Below are 14,918 nucleotides of genomic sequence, written 5' to 3' on the forward strand. Positions count from 1 at the left end.
ATAATCTAAACAGGAAGAGATTATGGTATTGCTTTCCTTTCATGCTCTTCTCCAGATTTTTGCATTTGAATACAAATGACCTATTCCAGAACACCTTTGCAGCACAAGGCATAACAAGAAGGATCACACGCTGTATCCATACATTCACTGACTTCTTCAGGGGAGGACATGGACATAAAACCATGCCTTAATTTTTTCATCAAGTCTCACATAAGCACAACTAAATCAAATAAATACACTTCTAAACACATGTGTAAAAAATCTCCACTGAGTAACCTTTCCAGTCTACAGAAAAGACACAGCAGAATTTATTTTATAGTACTTGCAAAGTGTTTGTATGTTACAGCAGTGAGAACTGTGACAGAAAAAAACAGCACAGTATAGCCAGGAGAAACAACAGAACTGTATGGGGTAGGAATCTAGAGTTTTTGAAATTCCCATGCTGATTCCAGACTTCCGCATCAGTCACTGAATTAACTTTAACAGTATTTCCTGTCCCAGCAGGCTGAACTTTTTCATCACATGAATATATCAAAGCAGAAAATATACTACTGGACTTTTAAAACAAAAACAACTTAAGTGATTTAAACATGCAAATTACTGATGCCATTTTATTCTTTACTAAGATTCACATCTCTAAGTAATTTGGCTACTATAAAACATTTTATGATAAACAGGGATTTCCAAATATGAATTAAATAGTGTATATACTTGCTCATTTGTTGTCCTCTGAGAGTCGGATCCTCTGAAGGCATTTATTTCTTTCACCTGACTTGTAGCAAGTTGAGGGTCCATCATGTTTGTTATTTGTGTACAGTCATCATCTAATTGGGGAATGCTGGGTTCTGAATTTAGCTGCTCTCCCTCGGTGTTAAGCTGTCTCTCAACTGGCACCATAGGAGTGATAGGTTGTACCACAGATCCTGACAAAGCATCCAGAGGCCTCACAAGCTCTACCGGCAGGGCATCACTGCTCTCAGCTGCTGATGGATCAGTGGAAAAGGCATGACCCTGACACTCTAACTTGTCAGGCAATGGGTTTATCACTTTAAGTCTCTCAGAATCACCAGGGGATGTTAACACAGCGCTGCCGTCAAATCCACCAGTCTCTATACTCTGTTCAGTGAATACATCCATGAAAATCTTCCTTGGGGATGTCAGAGAAAGATTTGTATCATTATTAAGGGAATGCTCCTCTACTATGTTATCAATGTCAATAGTGGTCACACAGGTTCTGTGGCAATCATCTAAAACATGCTGAAATGTATCTTCTGGTGTCTGTTCATTTAGAACTGTTACGTCTTCCACAGGGCCATCTAGACAGAGGCTTACTTCTGGAGAGAGATCTTCATTACTTAATTTTTGTGAAATCTAAAAATTGAAACAAAAAAAAGTTCACAAAAAGTAATGGAACAACTTTTTCTACAAAGCATTTAATTAATATTCACTTTAGAAGTCATCTACATATATACATATATATGTATATTTTATTGTCAATTTTTACATAAACTACAAGACTCAAAGCCCTCCTTCACACAATTGCAAGAAGGCTTAGACTGAGGTCTCAGTTTCAAAAGTAGACCACTTCAGCTCTTGACTTTCATAGCAGTGAAAATCCAGAGCAAGAGAGACTAGATCTGTTAAAGATACTTTGTCATTGCCAGTGACCTGAGGGTATTAAAAGGCTTTAAAAGAAAGTAATTAAAAATTGCTGCCAAGTAGAAATAATGAAAATGAGTATATTCATAATAATAAAAAACACATAGTTAGTAAAACATAACATATGAGTTTTGATTATGTGTATCCCACACAAATGTGGAACATCTGTGCCTCACGAACTTCAGTTCAGAAGCTCAGGAGTTCAAGAAGTTTGCGTATTTGAGTTTCCACACTGAGTACAGAACACAAAGGCACAACTGTTCTCGGAAAAGTAATACTGCTTCTGTTTTTCTAACCACTTTGAGTTGCTTTCAACAGATGCACCTGTTTTTATACCAAGACATAGGTTTTTTATTTTTTTCCCTATCCTTGTTTCAAACGTTCTGCAGAAGAAAGTATGGTGCCTCCACCAACCTAAACCATATTTTTTCCATATAACATTTGTATATAATAGTGCTCTTACTTAGTAATACTAGTCTTAAGAAAATACCTTTCAATGCATTTTTAGAGTCTTGCTGCCAGCAAGTGGTAATACAGGGCAGTGCAAGAAACCTTTAACCACTGGTAACATGATTTCAATAAAGCTCACACACAGTAAAACAGGGCAGAAATCTGACAGCATTGAGTCACATTCAGTTTGTAAGTAAACATAAATCCCCGCTTCTTTGTTGAAAACTTATTCCTCAGGCAGCTGTTCCCTATCTTATATCTTTGTATGTAATTCTTCCTTTTTAAGTACTGACTATTTCTTACTTTGCTGTACTGAACTACCACTTCTCTAATGTATGCAGACTATAAACCAACTGCATAAAACCCCTCCACTGGCACAACTTTCTGTACTTGAAGAACTGTGGTATAAACAGCACGTATGTACATTACAAACTTCCTAAGAAAAATGCTCAGTGTAAAGGGCAGGTGAAACTTACATTTACATTAATGGAGAAGGCAGGCAATGAAGGATTAATTTTGCAAGATTCTAAAAACCCAAATGCCAACTGAAATCCAAACCCTATGTGTGATGTGTTCAAAAAACTTCTGTCCAATACAGATGCCTAAACTTCCTTAGCACTCATTTCTGTTGGTAAAATCCTGTGGGACTTTCTCTACAAATAATTCAAATCTGCAGAACATAAAAGAAGTTTAAACTTTCCCTCCCTAAAACCCATCCTCAGCTGCCACTTATGCGCAAAGACACTTAAAAGCCCCAGTGCCTAAGATCCCTGTACCTTCAATCGTCTCTTGAAAAGCAACAGAGGAGCTGCCGAAGCAGCAAAGCTGAGCCAGCTGTGACTGGAATCAAAAGTGGGAGCTCTCTCTTCTGTCGATCCCAGCCTGGTAAATATGGTTAGAAAATACCTAAGTTTCATTCAAATGAGGAACAGGATTCCCTCTCAGTCAGCAGTAAAGTATCAACACTGTGGTAAATACAGGTTCAGGACCATCTTCCACCAGAAGAGCTATGCTTCAAGCAAATTATTTTAAAAAGGGGTTTCTACATAAAAAATGTACCACTTCAGCATAATGCTGTTGATTATTTTATGCCAACCATGTCCTGGCATCTGTGAATCTCTTTCACTGGTCACACTGCTTCAAAAAACTTGATTTAAATCCCACTATTCTCATGTCTCAATTATTTGCAGTACAAACCCAGATCATAGTGCTCCTTAACCCAGGCACAAATTCTGGTGACCTAGCATCAGCCCAGAATGTCTTGTCTCCCTCTCCACCTTACCCAGTAAGCATGCACTGAGTAACAGCTGAGCACAGACACAGTCAATTCCAGCCTCAGCTGATTCACAACCTAGCACCAAAGGAAACAGGTAGACAGGGAAGTCAAGAAGAGGTTTCATAAAAAAACCAACTTGACCATGGATAAAGAAACTGTATGTTTATACATGTACTGCATCAAAGGCCAGTGAGCAAGCCAGGCTTTGCCAGGCCTTAGATGTTTACTTCTCCTTGCGCACTACATGAGCAAGGTTAAATCTGCCCTGGCAGCTCCAGCAGCCAGCAGGACATTCACATCACCTTGGTGTTGGTGAATCGTGACACACAAGGACTTTTTTCCTATATGTTTGAGAACAATGTGAAAATTATCAAGAAATTGTAGGCTTTTGGGTGTCACAGCCTGTGTCTTACAAATGTTACAACACAAAAAGGGAATTACTAATATTGCAGTATAAATAATAAGGGTGGAGTAGAAATATTAAATGGACTACTGTATCTGATAGCTCTGAGTAAAAGAAGTTCAGTTGTTCAATACACACATGCAAGAGAATCACTATAGAAGAATTAAGCCTTCAGACAGATCAACATTATCAGCTTCTGTAAGAGTGCTTTGCTGAAGACTACTGTAATATACTGGGACAGGAAGGCACAGAGAATCACACAACATTTGAGGGCGGAAGGGGCCTCTTGAGACCAACTAGTCTGACCTTGCTGCTCAAGCAATGTCAGCTGCAGCAGGTTGCCCAGGACTATGTTCAGTCAGGACATAGGTGGAGAATGCACAACTGCTCTAGGAAACATGTTTCAGTGTCTGACACCCCTTCTCAGTTAAAAAGTATGTTTTTGTGTTCAGATGGGATTTCAGATTTCACAGTTTCTTCTGAATTTGTGTCCATTTCCTCTTGTCTTATCAATAGGAACGACTGAGAAGTCGGTGTCCCTTATCTTCATTCCTAGCTGTCAGATGTTCATACACAGTGGTAAGATCCCCCTCAGCATTCTCTTCTTCAGGTTGAACAGTTCTGGCTCTATCAGCCTGTTCTCATATGGAAAATCACAGAATCACAGAACGGGCTGTAGTCCAACGCTCCTGCCATGGGCCAGAACACTTTCAAGTACATCAGGTTCCTTAGAACACTACTCAATCAGACCTTGAATGTTTCCAGGGATGGGGCATCTACCAGCTCTCTGGGCAACATATTCCAGTATTTCAACACCCTCATCATAAAAAATTCCTTCCCTATATCTAATCTCAATGGACTGTCTTTTACTTTAAAACTATTAGCCCTTGTCCTGTCACTACAGGCCCCAAGGAAAGGGTCTGTCCCCATCTTTCTTATTAGCCCTTTTTAAGCAGTGAAAGGCTCCAATGCAGTCTCCCTAGAGCCTCCTCTTTTCCAGGCTGAACAATCCCAACTGTCTCAGCCTGTCCTCATCATAGGAGAGGTGCTCCATCCCTCTGTTCATCTTTGTGGTCCTCCTCTGGACCCACTCCAACAGGTCCATGTCTTTCCTGCATCCAGAGCTGGACTCCAGTACTCCAGGTGAGGTCTCACAACAGCAAAGTAGAGGGTCCACCAGGATACCCAGGTCCTTCTCTGCAGAGCTATTTTCCAATCAGCTCGTCCCCAGTTGTACTGGTGCCTGAAGTTATTTCTCCCCAGATGTAGTACTTCACACCTCCCTTTGTGGAATGAGATTTCTCTCTGCCCCATTCTTGAATCTGTCCAGGTCCCTCTGAATGCCAACACAACTATCTGGTATATCACTCACTCCTCCCAGTACCATCTCTGAACTTGCTGAGGGTGCATTCTGTTCCATTTTCCGGGCCACTAAATGACGATGTTGAACAGTATTGACCCCACTATTGACAGACTGACCACAACAGAAATCAGCGTTGCTACGTCATCAAGGTCAAGAAAACCCAGCAAGACTAATTTTGTGGTGTCAGAATTCTATGCAGATTATCTTAATTTATAGATTTATCTTGTGTTTCCAGGAACACACAGAATTAAGATGCTCACTGACTCTCTGCTGGTTGTCAAGGTGTCCATTCTGCCCTTGCTGCAAATCAGTCTGGAGTGGCTCTTGGTTCCTCTCACTAAAGATCTTTCTGCAGGACTCAGATCGTGCCAGTGCCAACATCAGCCAATATGTAAAAAGTATAATTCACTGCAGTGATTATTTCCAACCTTCTTTCTCCAGGCTCCTAAAATATCCTCTCTGGAGATATTCTCAACATACTCAATCTGCCTATTCTCCAGAGGCTATTAATCAAAGACAATCTCTTTTTCAAGGCATTTAGATTTTGTTCTGTTGGACTAATTCTGTGCAATGAGAATGTTTCATTTAATAAACTTGGTATTACAGGGTTATATTTATAGCTGCATATTTTTCAGAAAAGAAAAGCCTAGGAGATTTCAAGTTGTTTCCCCTTGTTTCCAAGACAAATAATACTTGGCCCTGGTCATCAATGGTATTTGCTGCAAGACATGAACAATTTGCCATACTGATCTCAAATCTACCTTTGGTGAATTTTATCAAAAATAGTTGTTTTTTCCCCAACTATTACCTCAATCAGAAAGACAGTTACAGATAATCTATTCCTCCTCAGAAACCTTCCAAATGTAATGCCTTTCCCATAACTTTCATTGGTGGGAAACATTTTAAGCTACTCAAAAGTCTTCATTACTTTATCTTATCTTAAGTAACAGCCCTTACAGATTCTGTGTCATGATGATGACTTCCCCACTTCCCTTTTACTGCTGTGCTCCTACCCTTGTGTTCTGCAAGCTTAGGAACTACAGTTCTTACCCAAAAAGCAGAAAATAAAGTTTAGCTTTAAAGGTGTTTTCACCTAATGAGCTCAGTGACAGTTTCAACAGCTATGTGCTTGCTTTTTAAAATGAAAGAAACAGGCATTTTTCAGTAAAATACTCTATAATGCTAAATAAATTATATGATATTTTATATACATTCTCTTGTAAAAATACACTTACCTTTTCTTCTGAATCCTTTTGAAATTCATTCAATTTGATATCTAAATTAAAGAGAGTAGACAAATATTTCAGTTTTACTTTTCACTTCTGAAAGTTCTCATTGCCTCTAAAAAATGGCACTATTTCCTAAGTTTAAGTATAAAGTTTCAAACCTTAAAAATTACTATAGGCATGTCCCCTAAATGGAACTGACAATAAAATTTCTAGTCAGGCTCTGTTAGCCACTAAATTATATCCCAGAGCTATTTTGTCACATTTCTTCACTGTGGTTTGGAGGCCTGTCTTTCCAAAGACTGTCAGTAGATGGTATTAACACCCATTCCACAGGATAAGACTTATCCCCTGCCCTCTCCAATTACAATGCAATTAGACAATAGTGCTAAAATAACCTAATAACTTACTGCCTCTGGAAAGGGATGATCCCAACCCCCCTGCCCCTATCACTCTGTTCTGACATTCATGTGACTCCCCGGCAATTTCCTCATCAGAAATAAAGTGAGTGGTTTTTCTGTAGGGTTAGCAAAAATAAGGTAAAGGCAGAAGACAAATATATAGATGGGGCAGTCCTGCACTGCTGGGAGCACAGAGGAATGGAGGCACAACTAAAGTAGCATAGCATGAAGTGACATACAGACACGAGGAATAGTAGCATTTCTGTTTCTCCTTTCTTAGAAATGTCTCTGATTCTTTGATATGTTAGTAAGAAACATTTGGGAACTCTCAATGACCTATTTATCTTACACAACCATATGGCACTTGAGTACTAAGTATATTTGTGTGGCCTGTAACTTTTGTCAGAAAATTCCACGGTAATGAAATAATTTTATACTGGATATATAGCACTGGATTGAGAAAACAGTTACCTCTTCAAACAATCCTAGCAGAACACTTACAAAACCAGAACTTCTAGTCTATGACTGTAAAAACTAAACAATTGTTGGAAAGCACACATATCATATTCCAAATAAATCTACATGGATACTCATCTTCAGCTTCTCAAATGATTTTCTCAAATGATTCTAGCACAGCTAGAACAACTTCCAGTTTTGTACAACATACCTACAGAATTAAGTTGCTGTTCTTCTACTGCAGCATTTAGTGAAAAATCAGACTTAGAAATATTTTCAGTAGGTGATGAATGCTTTATCCAACCCCTAGAATTAAGTAATACAATAAAAAGTTCTTAAAGAATTGTAATCTGCTCACCTTACAAAAATTTTTACAGTACTTTGAGTTTATTTATGTAATTTTGTGCTAACCATTATTCATGAAAACAGTTTTAGTTATTTCAGAGGCATACTTTTATTTTACAAGGACATGCAACAAATAAGACTTCTGGATTTCCTACATGGAACTAGCTATGTTTGCACATTCATTCTCTAAGTGAAAAAATGCCCTTCTTGTTTTTCATTAGTTCTTTCTGTGTTTCTGTTATAAATCCATCTTCTCCTGAAATCCTTCCATAGCTTCCAGGAACAAAAGGTCTAATATTATTTATTATAAATTTTTGTTTGTCTAATGGTTTTCTCCAAGTTCTGTTACTCTTGTTGGCTTAAACCAATAAAGGTAATATCATCAATATAAATAAATCCAGGTACATACTGAACATAGAACTACCTGTGACATAAATATAGATCCTTCACTAAGCAAACAAGAAAACTGTTTCTAAATAGTACACTGGGAATAAAATAACATACAAATAGATGTATAATGGAATTGTTTAATTACAGTATGCCTGACTGAAATTCCTGTGTGATGTATTATACTCACTGCAGCAGAGACTGAGACTGGTCAGATGTGTATGCCTCTTGAAGTATCTAAAGAAAAAAAATTAACAAGTTAGCAAACAAAGTATTTAATTTTGTTTGTTTGTTTGTTTTATTACCAATTGCCTACCTTCTTCCATCTGTAATTGAGTTGGGAGATGGAATTTTTAGATTCTATCATTACATACGTTACTAATAAATCACAAAAGTATTCTGCTTTTTTTATTTATACTATTTGAGAAAAATGTTGAAAAATAAGACTGTGGAAGATAACACTCACCCAGAAGGAAAACATAGCCATGCAATTAGGACATGAATGCTTCAAACTTAAGATGTTTTATACATCAAAGGAACAAAAGACAAGGTATTTTAACTTCAACTCACAGTTTTAATCTTTCTTTGATAGCAACTCCCTTTTTTCATTAAATAAAACAGGGTGCTGCTCCAGAGACTGTGAAGCTCCGTATACCACTCTCAATACCCCTGTAAACAGCATAGTTTAATTACTTCAAGACCTGCACATCAGCAGGCTCCAAGTGGCAGGGCTGCCACATGCCAACACATGAAAGAGCATAAGGGTAATGCAACAGCAGGTGCCAAATTCCAACATTTCAGTACAAAGAGCTTGGATCTGCTTTTCATGCCTTTGTACATAAAGGAAAGATCTCATATAGAATGGAAAATGGAGCCTTTATCTGCTTTATAAAGTATATAAGCCTTTATACACTTTTTGCAGAAAATATATACACCTTTTACAGAAAAAGGAGCCTTTATATAAAGCCTAAGGCAAACTAGGAATGATTAAGAAAGACACTGCAGAAAGTGAACTGCAGAACAGTTCTCTCACTGGTGAGCTGAAGACAGGGAATTATTAGTGAACTATCTGCACACTGGCTATAATTTTTAACAAATCATTGACATACAGTGGACATTAACAGCACTAGGAAGATTCTGGGAAAGAACACCTTGGTGCAGGTGCCAAGTGATGACTTTTTTGTCTTAAACAAGACATTAGGAAGGCAGGAAGATCAACCATCTTAACAATGACCTGAAGAGTAACAGCTGTAGATTGGCCAGCAGGAGGACTGCTAAAAGGCTTCCTGGAACAGAACAGATTCTTTAATTTGTCCAACAATTATCGACTCATGTAATTCCAAAATATGGCAATGAGATAGTTCACAGAAAGTTATTGACTTTGCTTAAATACACCCTTCAGGCGAGTCAGCCTGAAGATTTACACAGAACATTATTCAGAGACCAGGCAAGGTCAAGAGAATAACAGAATACCTATCAAACCTCTCTGACTGCTTTACATTGCTCTTAAAAGCTCAGTGAACTACCCTTAGAAGACAAAGGAGCTATTTTTTCTGCTAAAAAATTAAGTTCTAAGAAAAATCCATATATTGCTTAATGGTTGAAGGGTCTTCTCAAATCATGTAAGTTACACAAATAGTATTTGTGGCCACTGACTGGAAGTACCAGGACGGCTTTTTGTCCTGCCTCTTGTTTTTGGTAAGGAAATTCCTGCAAAATCCTAATAATTTTTCTAATTTCAACACTCACTTATACAGCCACTATATGAGGGGACTCTGGATGTGGTCCAAAGAAAGACTAATGCTAAAAAGCTCTTAGGTGCACTTCACCAAACAGGGCAAGAAAAACGAAGTATGGAAAAGCTGAAAGCACAAACTTACAATCATGACCCCTGTCTGAACAAGCCATGGAACAGGGTGTTAATAGATAAGGAAAATGACTCGTCAGTTGAAAATGTGTGTCTGCTGCATTTCTGGTGGAAGAAAATTCTTAATTACAATTTCTTACATGATGGAATCAAAGACAGGACTGCATATCCCAAGCCTTCCCCCAACCCATCCAAAGTACTAAGATAGCTAAGACTCTCTGGAACAACTGGAATGGATGTTACATTTCCTGAAAAAAATCACAGCCAGTCCAAGCTGCATGACCCTCATATCACATCACATCACATCTGAATGCTGTACTCACCTAAGATCATTTCTTAAGACATAGTAGAAGGAAAGCTTCTATGTAACCATATTCCATGCTGGCTCTTGGAGTGGCTGGAAAAGCCACACTGGTGCAATCTACACATGTGGGTATCAAAGATGACAGGCCAATACCACTCCTTATAGCATTCAATAAAGATTTAAGTTTTACGCTGTCCCCAGGCTTTGCATGACCAAACTACCAGAGGCATGCTATAGAGGTCTCCTCCCAAAAAAACTAGTAAGGATTACCCAAACTATTTGGTGAGAAGTACTAGGTTTCTCTTCTTTTCTGACCTTTTCCTCAGTGTACAGGGTATTTGTCCTTAGACTTGGAAGAATCCCTTAATGGCACTGCAGACTGGCTAATCTGCTGGTAACTATGAAGCCAAAGACTTAGGTTAGGAAGAGGCTAGTCAGATCAGCTCCCAGAGTGGAAAGGAAGAGAGCAAATGTGCACTTCCCTCATTCCTTCCATCCTTAGAAAACCATGATAAACTTCAGTCAAGACAACCCCAGGACGTGCAAGGAGCAAAATAAAGTTATAGAGAAAAGTCTTTGAAATAACAGCATCTTTTGGATTTTTGTTCACTGTTTCCCACACTGTCAGCTAAGACAAATTTATTTGCAATTTTATAATGAGCTGTAAAAACATTCACTCCAGTAGAAATGTCTTTTTTCAACGTAGCTTTTGTCATCTAGGAAACAGTTTAGCTCTTACACCTCTCTTTCACTGAAATAAGGTTATACAGACTGTGGGCTTTGAAATGGTGAATCCACAGTGCTAAAGATGGTGTAACACTCACAGTTAAAAGCAGAGAACCTGTTTGTCTCTAATTATTTCATGACCGTATCATATGCAGGTGCAAACTGATTGCTCAACTGAACAGAGGTTTATGGCCCAGCTAGCAACCATGGTAAACACGTTAAAATGTAGGCTAATTATCAGATTAGGGAATGCAGAATTATCCACAGAGTAAAACTATTACCCCATCATTATGCAAGTAGATATTGTATTCTGCATTTTAGATTATTATCTCTTTGTTTTTGAAAGAAACAATTGTTCAATCATTGGATCACAGCTAATCTCACAGTGAGTAACTAAGGGTGTATTCTGGCACAGTCAATCCACATGGTTATCTTTCAGCTCCTAAAGGGAACATACTAAAAAGACTGTGCTCCACGACTTCTTTATTTTTGTCCTAGGCTTGTTCCTCAAATTAGAAAGGAAATTTCACATATGAAATACTTCATGAAATACCAGGGAAGAGACTTGGATACATTCCTGGAGACAACATCCTGAAATTCACTTCAGTTGTAAGCTACCAGACTCTTTCGCATGTAATCAAAGGGAGGCCCAGTGGGTTTATTAATAATTAATCCTTAGATATGTTTACAGGAGACACTATCATTGGTGTACTTACTGGATTTATCTCGTCTTCCTTTTGACAGTATGTCTGGCCACCAAATTTCTGTATAAAACATATTTCTGGAGAAGGAGTTCCTAGAAAAAAACCAAACAAAAAATCTCCAGTAATTAAAGTTTTTATTGCCTTAATTTCTACATAACTTTCTGTAATTGCATACATTATCACATAACTCAGTAATTGAGCTACATGCATCAAAGCTTCTGATACGCAAGGGATTTAAGTGACCAACTAATCTATCTCACTAGATTTTGAAATTACAATGAATGGAACAGAAATTAATAAAACCAGCCAGGGGGAAAGATTTATTTCACTTAGTGTTCTGGGACCCTCCTTGAGTTTGTATTGGAGATTAACTCTTTCCTCTTATTTTTTAAACTAACAACTGCAATTTTGATAAGCTGCCTGATCCATTTGACTAAAAATATACTTGTACTCTTATATGGAGTAATTTCTTTAATGAATATACAAAGGAAGAACTTCTCTCTGGAAAAAAAAGGATAGAAGCCCTTAAGGTTGAACCCTTAAGTTTGAAAACTGAGATGTTGATACGGACATTAGTAAAATACTAATCAAATTAATATTTGCATTATGTATCTCATCTCCAAATTGCTAATACACAAGTATGTACAGACCCACGAATAATTAAATTCTAATTCCAATTTACTGAATACAACATGTGGCAGGCAGAAATCTATTACAGTTGCAAGGACAAAACCCCCTCACTCAACCCTCAGACAAATGCCTACTCCACAAACTGAAGAATGAGTCAAACAAATATGGCCAAGTCTTAATTCCAGTGGATAATCACAGGTAAGTTCAAAATGGGATGATGTTTCTTTCCTCAGTCAAAACTATTAAACAACTATAAAAGGCTCAGCATCAGGAAAACATAGCCATTGGAAAAGTTTCTTCAGATTCCAATGAGCTTTAGATTTATATTAAATTCCAAGATTTATATTAACTGAGAGTACGCTGATAAAAAACGACAGTCCCCTCAGATCTTCAAATTGGCAAAAAAACAAACAATAAAAAAATCTAGAAGAACACCATGTGTCACTTAAAGAATAGTCAGTCCAAAATATTGCTGAAATAAAACCTACAGTATGCAAGTCAAGTATATTATATAAAAATGCAAAGGAGGTACCAGTGAAACTATTATGTAACTAAGACATGCTTGCTCATGCAGCATGCGTTATGGGTATTATTATGGAAGATTTTAAGACTTTAAATGAGTGTGCAATCATTTATGCTGAAAGTAATTTAATGATACACTTAAAATAATGCACTTAAATATACCTACCCCAATTTCATATGCTACAGAGAATGGATATATTAACAATATTAAAGGGTTTTTAAAAATACTATAAGCAACTATAGTTACATATAACTATTACATGTATAGATTCCATTTATTTTATTCTGTTCAAACACATACACACAAACACATACATGTAAATAAAAAGGATATCCCTTTATATAGTTCATACACTTCCCAAGACAGGGATCCTCAGTTATAGTACACAGAAAGAATAGAGAAGTCAAGAGCAAACCTAATTTTCAAATATTAAAAAAGTGCTGAAGAATCTTCTAAAATATGAGCTAAAATTATAGATGTAATAAAAGAGCACATACATTCCTAAGAATGAACTTCATGCAGCACTGAAGCATAAATAACATAGATTCAGGCAATATCTAAAGCAACAGTTTAAAGAAATAAACAAACAGAAAAAAAGAATCTGTCCTACCTTTAGTAATACTCATCTCAGTGGTTAAAGCTATGTCCACATTAAGAAAAGCCAACCTTTGAAAAATAAATAAAACAAAAGGTCATTAAGCATTACAGTCCTATAAACTCAAAGGGCAGGTCAGAGTTTAAGTTCTCTTAAACCCTCAGTTTAAGAGAGGTGCCCACCCCAGCCTCTGACACTGGGACACAACTGGGCAAGTGCTAACACCAACAGCAAAGGACCCCCAAACTGTAGGGATATACCTGATTTTCTGCATAGAAAATCATAGGTATTGAAGCACATCACTGCTTTATGTATTTCCAAGAAATGCCAGGCCACAAAGCCAGCACAAAGAGGTGCAGCCGCAGGTGTTTTCAATCCTTTGCCATGTCTTAAATGAGAGAAAATGGAATGAAAATGGTATCAAGGTTGCAGGGAAACAGTATCAGCACCAACTGCATTTAATAGTGTTTATTTCCTCCGACTTGGTTTCCGGAGCATTTCACTTCTGCGGACTGAAATGTTATTCAGGAGGGTCCAGAGGCACAAGCTCCGAGGCCATCAGCGGAGCTAAGAACCACTGAGTCTAAGGGCATACAAAACGGCTCTGAATACAGAAAGGAGGGGGAGGGGGGGGGAGAAAAAATAAAAAAAAGAAACAAAGAGGGCAAAACCCTCATCCCCGGAGCGGCCCCTCAGCCGCGGGCCCCTTGCTGTTCCCGCGGGCGCGCCACACCTGCCGCCGCCCTCGCACAGGCAGGTGCCGCTCAGAGCCATCTGCGTTAGTACCTCCTCCTACAGAACTCCTCTTCCTCCACATCACTCTCCGTCACAGAGCCCTCCACGACGGTCTCGTCGCTGTCCGTGTCGGTGTCCCCGCCGCACACCCGCCGCTCCACCGTGGGCTGGCCCCGGCGCTGCCCCGGCACCTCCTCAGGCGGCCACCGGTTGCACTCCGAGACGGCCGCCATCTTGTGGAGGCGCCTCGCTGCCCCTCGGGGGGCCCCGGGCGCACGTCGTTCCCTAGAGCAGCAGAGCACTAACATACACCGTGCTCTGTGCGGTTAAAAAGGCTCACTTCTAGACGTTTGTGCACTCCTGATGCTGATATCTCAAGAGTCAGAAACGCTTATTTGCCCAGAGAGTTATAGAGAACAAGGAGGGGGGGTGTGAAACAGGGTCTGGCCTTATCAGTGAGAGGCCCCATAGCCTCAAAGGAGGGACCCAGAATGAAGGACCACCTGGGCTTTTATTCTATAGTCTGGGGTCTTAGAATCATAGAATGATGAGGGGTTGGAGTAGACCTTAAAGATCATCCAGTCCCAACCCCCAGTGGCAAGGACGATTAGCCCAGGTTGCTCAAGGCCTTATCTAGCCTTGCCTTGAACATTGCCAGTGCTGGGGCATCCACAACCTCCCTGGGCAACCTGTTCCACTGTCTAATTCTTCCTAATATCTAACCTAAATTTCTCCTCTTTCAATTTATGCCCATTACTCCTTGTCCTATTGCTACAGTTCCTGACTAAACGTTCCTGTTGACTTGTCCTCCTGCTGTGTCTCTTGTCACCTCTTGTGTTTCTGGTCACCTTGCTGGCACCACAGGTCT

The 14,918-nt window shown here is 38.9% G+C and overlaps 1 protein-coding gene across 2 annotated transcripts in view; it reads right to left on the minus strand.

Annotated features, from left to right (window-relative positions):
- Positions 1 to 14,298, minus strand: part of ANKRD31 (ankyrin repeat domain 31) — a 61,659-nt gene extending 47,361 nt beyond the window's left edge. For both annotated transcript variants that reach the window (XM_029959032.1, XM_029959031.1), the window contains exons 1-4: positions 14,102 to 14,298; positions 13,331 to 13,386; positions 11,580 to 11,659; positions 712 to 1,371 (exon numbers count right to left, since the gene is read on the minus strand). In XM_029959032.1, the coding sequence (XP_029814892.1) occupies positions 712 to 1,371; positions 11,580 to 11,659; positions 13,331 to 13,386; positions 14,102 to 14,283 (978 nt within the window). In that variant the 5' untranslated portion in view covers positions 14,284 to 14,298. The remainder of the gene's footprint in view (positions 1 to 711; positions 1,372 to 11,579; positions 11,660 to 13,330; positions 13,387 to 14,101) is intronic.
- Between the last annotated feature and the right edge of the window lie 620 nt (positions 14,299 to 14,918).

Source organism: Manacus vitellinus, unplaced genomic scaffold (assembly GCF_001715985.3).
Source record: "Manacus vitellinus isolate BGI_N305 unplaced genomic scaffold, ASM171598v3 scaffold_18_pilon, whole genome shotgun sequence".
Taxonomy (NCBI): Eukaryota; Metazoa; Chordata; class Aves; order Passeriformes; family Pipridae; genus Manacus; species Manacus vitellinus.